General features: G+C 32.1%; 1 protein-coding gene across 1 annotated transcript in view; it reads right to left on the bottom strand.

Moving 5' to 3' along the window:
* Positions 1–238: 238 nt before the first annotated feature.
* The window catches only part of LOC106476516 (protein HIRA-like), a 16,500-nt gene continuing 13,317 nt past the window's right edge, over positions 239–3,421 (bottom strand). Inside the window, exon 9 of the mRNA XM_013937172.2 lies at positions 239–274. Coding sequence (XP_013792626.2) covers positions 239–274 — 36 coding nt within the window. The remainder of the gene's footprint in view (positions 275–3,421) is intronic.

Genomic DNA, 3,421 nt, shown 5'->3' with positions numbered 1-3,421 from the left:
ATAAACAATCAAGTACATACTCTAATATACTCATCTGTAGGTCCCTATAAACAATCAAGGACGTACTCTAATATACTCATCTGTAGGTCCCTATAAACAATCAAGTACGTACTCTAATATACTCATCTGTAGGTCCCTATAAACAATCAAGTACGTACTCTAATATACTCATCTGTAGGTCCCTATAAACAATCAAATACGTACTCTAATATACTCATCTGTAGGTCCCTATAAACAATCAAATACATAATCTAATATACTCATCTGTAGGTCCCTATAAACAATCAAGTACATATACTTATTTGTAGGATCATGCTTCTTAATGTCAGCTGTCTTTATTTACACAACAGTTTATAACTTTAGGTATCATTATTGTAAATACCACAGTTTATAATTTTAGGTATCTTTATAGTGAATACCAGTTTATAATTTTAGATATCTTTATAGTGAATACCAGTTTATAATTTTAGGTATCTTTATAGTGAATACCAGTTTATAATTTTAGATATCTTTATAGTGAATACCAGTTTATAATTTTAGATATCTTCACAGTAAACATCACAGTTACTTAACCCTTCTGCAATGGGCTCGGTAAAATATACACGAGTCCATATACATGTTTGCACATGTTAAGTATATGTATTATAACTCTTAATTCAGTATGTGCATCTTAACAGAATTTGGTATACCTTTAGTAAACATTACAAGTATTTTGTAAACAAAAAATTAAAATTTTTTAATGAAGTATTTTTACTAAAGATTTGTTTGTGAATATATCAAGTCTGTTTGGTTACTAGTCCGAGTGGAAGTGATTTTCATGTTATGATTAAAAATACTATTCTTCATCCCAAAAATCTCAAATTTCTTTTGTGTAATCTTTAAAACTTCCTAAATACATTTCCAACATTTGTTTTCAGTAAAACTATATCTTATCAGTTATTTAATCATATATTTCAGTATTCAGCCTGTAAACAAATCCCAAAAGTATAATGAAAAGACAAGTTGTAAAATTAAAAACAAAAGACCAGCTGTGCCTTTTTCGTTATTATTGGGCATGAAGCTTCAATGTACTTCTCTTACGAGGTTGAACTGCCAAACATGTCACATTTATTTTCTGTGTTTATGTTACTGTCAACTACTGAAGTAAAACCCCACTGAAAATAAACCAATAAATCGCCGCCCATGTCAGTAGACTGTTTACGCGACACCACCATGATATGATACTCCTGAAAGCAACAAAACACTCACAAAAAGATTGTAGACTCGACCCCTGCTCCGAGAACAGGATGTCTAACGTATCGGATTATAGATGCTAAAATGTTTTTCAGTAATCACACTGCACTTAGGATCAGTGAAAACTTTTATGCTGACAACAGGATGTGTAATTTATCAGCTTGTGTATGTATCCTACAGTGTTTACAGCAAGACTTTTCGATAGTACCAACACTGCACTTCGAAACTAACAACACTACACTTTGAACCTATCAAAACATTTATTATGGCTTGTGTATGTATCCTACAGCGTTCACAACAAGTTACTTCAAAGTCAACACTGCACTTTGAACCTATCAAAACATTTATTATGGCTTGTGTATGTATCTTACAGCGTTCACAACAAGACTTTTCGATAGTAACAACACTGCACTTTGAACCTATCAAAACATTTATTATGGCTTGTGTATGTATCTTACAGTGTTTACAGCAAGATTTTGAGAGTAACAACACTGCACTTTGAACCTATCAAAACATTTATTATGGCTTGTGTATGTATCTTACAGTGTTTACAGCAAGACTTTGAGAGTACCAACACTGCACTTTGAACCTATCAAAACATTTATTATGGTTTGTGTATGTATCTTACAGTGTTTACAGCAAGACTTTTCGATAGTACCAACACTGCACTTTGAACCTATCAAAACATTTATTATGCCTTGTGTATGTATCTTACAGTGTTTACAGCAAGACTTTGAAAGTACCAACACTGCACTTTGAACCTATCAAAACATTTATTATGCCTTGTGTATGTATCCTACAGCATTCACAACAAGACTTTTCGATAGTACCAACACTGCACTTTGAACCTATCAAAACATTTATTATGGCTTGTGTATGTATCTTACAGTGTTTACAGCAAGACTTTGAGAGTACCAACACTGCACTTTGAACCTATCAAAACATTTATTATGGCTTGTGTATGTATCCTACAGCATTCACAACAAGACTTTGAAAGTAACAACACTACACTTTGAACCTATCAAAACATTTATCATGGCTTGTGTATGTATCTTACAGTGTTTACAGCAAGACTTTGAAAGTAACAACACTACACTTTGAACCTATCAAAACATTTATTATGTGGTTCGGTGCCTATACAATAAACATTGTAATTCTTTGAATATTGGTGATCCTTTTGGGGTGTTTGGGTTTTAGCAGCAAAGATGTTATTTGAGCACATGCTTATAAAATCCTATTTCTCTTTTCATCAACCAATAAAAACTCAGGTTTCAGTATTACCCATCACACTTGTTGAGTTTCTTTAGAAAATGTTCTCACTTTTATAGCTAAAGTTTAGTTTAGAAGTTCCCTTACAGTTGTGAAACCTTGAGTTGTTACTGACTTGAAGTAAGTAATCGTCATTTATAATATATACACAGAATCAGTAAGTTCAGTATATAGTTGTTGATCTAAATCCAGAGTAGCTGTTTCTGTATTTTATGTGAAATCTGTGAAACACATCACAGGATATGTAAACATGTGAAGCAAATATACACAACAAAGAATATATATATATAATTTACATGTAATGTTTTTTTCCTTCTGTGCAGATCTGTATATCAGAGTGTGTATAACTTACATATTTTCTATTATTTATACACTTTTACGTGTAGTACCCCATGTCATGTGGATTTTCTAAAATATAAATACATCTATACAGGTATGTGAAATACATATATAGATTGGTATTCATTTATAGTTTCTGTTGTATGTGAACACCTTTGTATAACTGTACACTAGTTTCAGTTTTTGAATGTATATTGTGAGTAAATATTTGCATATAGATGAGGTCGTACAACTTTTCATTGCTTTCTTTTACAACACATTTATAAATGTTACAAATAAATATAAGCTGTAAAGTCTCTAATGTTGCATCATTTGCTTTTACTTTACCTCAGTTTAGACAGCTAGGATAACACAAACTCAGTAGGCCTTACTACATAGCCGTACATATAACACAAGCTCAGTAGGCCTAACTACAGAGCCGTACAAATAACACAAACTCAGTAGGCCTTACTACAGAGCTGTACAAGTAACACAAATTCATATAACACAAGCTCAGTAGGCCTAACTACAGAGCCGTACAAATAACACAAACTCAGTAGGCCTTACTACAGAGCTGTACAAGTAACACAAATTCATATAA

Source organism: Limulus polyphemus, unplaced genomic scaffold (assembly GCF_000517525.1).
Source record: "Limulus polyphemus unplaced genomic scaffold, Limulus_polyphemus-2.1.2 Scaffold10771, whole genome shotgun sequence".
Lineage (NCBI taxonomy): Eukaryota > Metazoa > Arthropoda > Merostomata > Xiphosura > Limulidae > Limulus > Limulus polyphemus.
The sequence above is the reverse complement of the archived record's forward strand: the minus strand, read 5'-3'. Positions and strand labels throughout refer to the sequence as shown.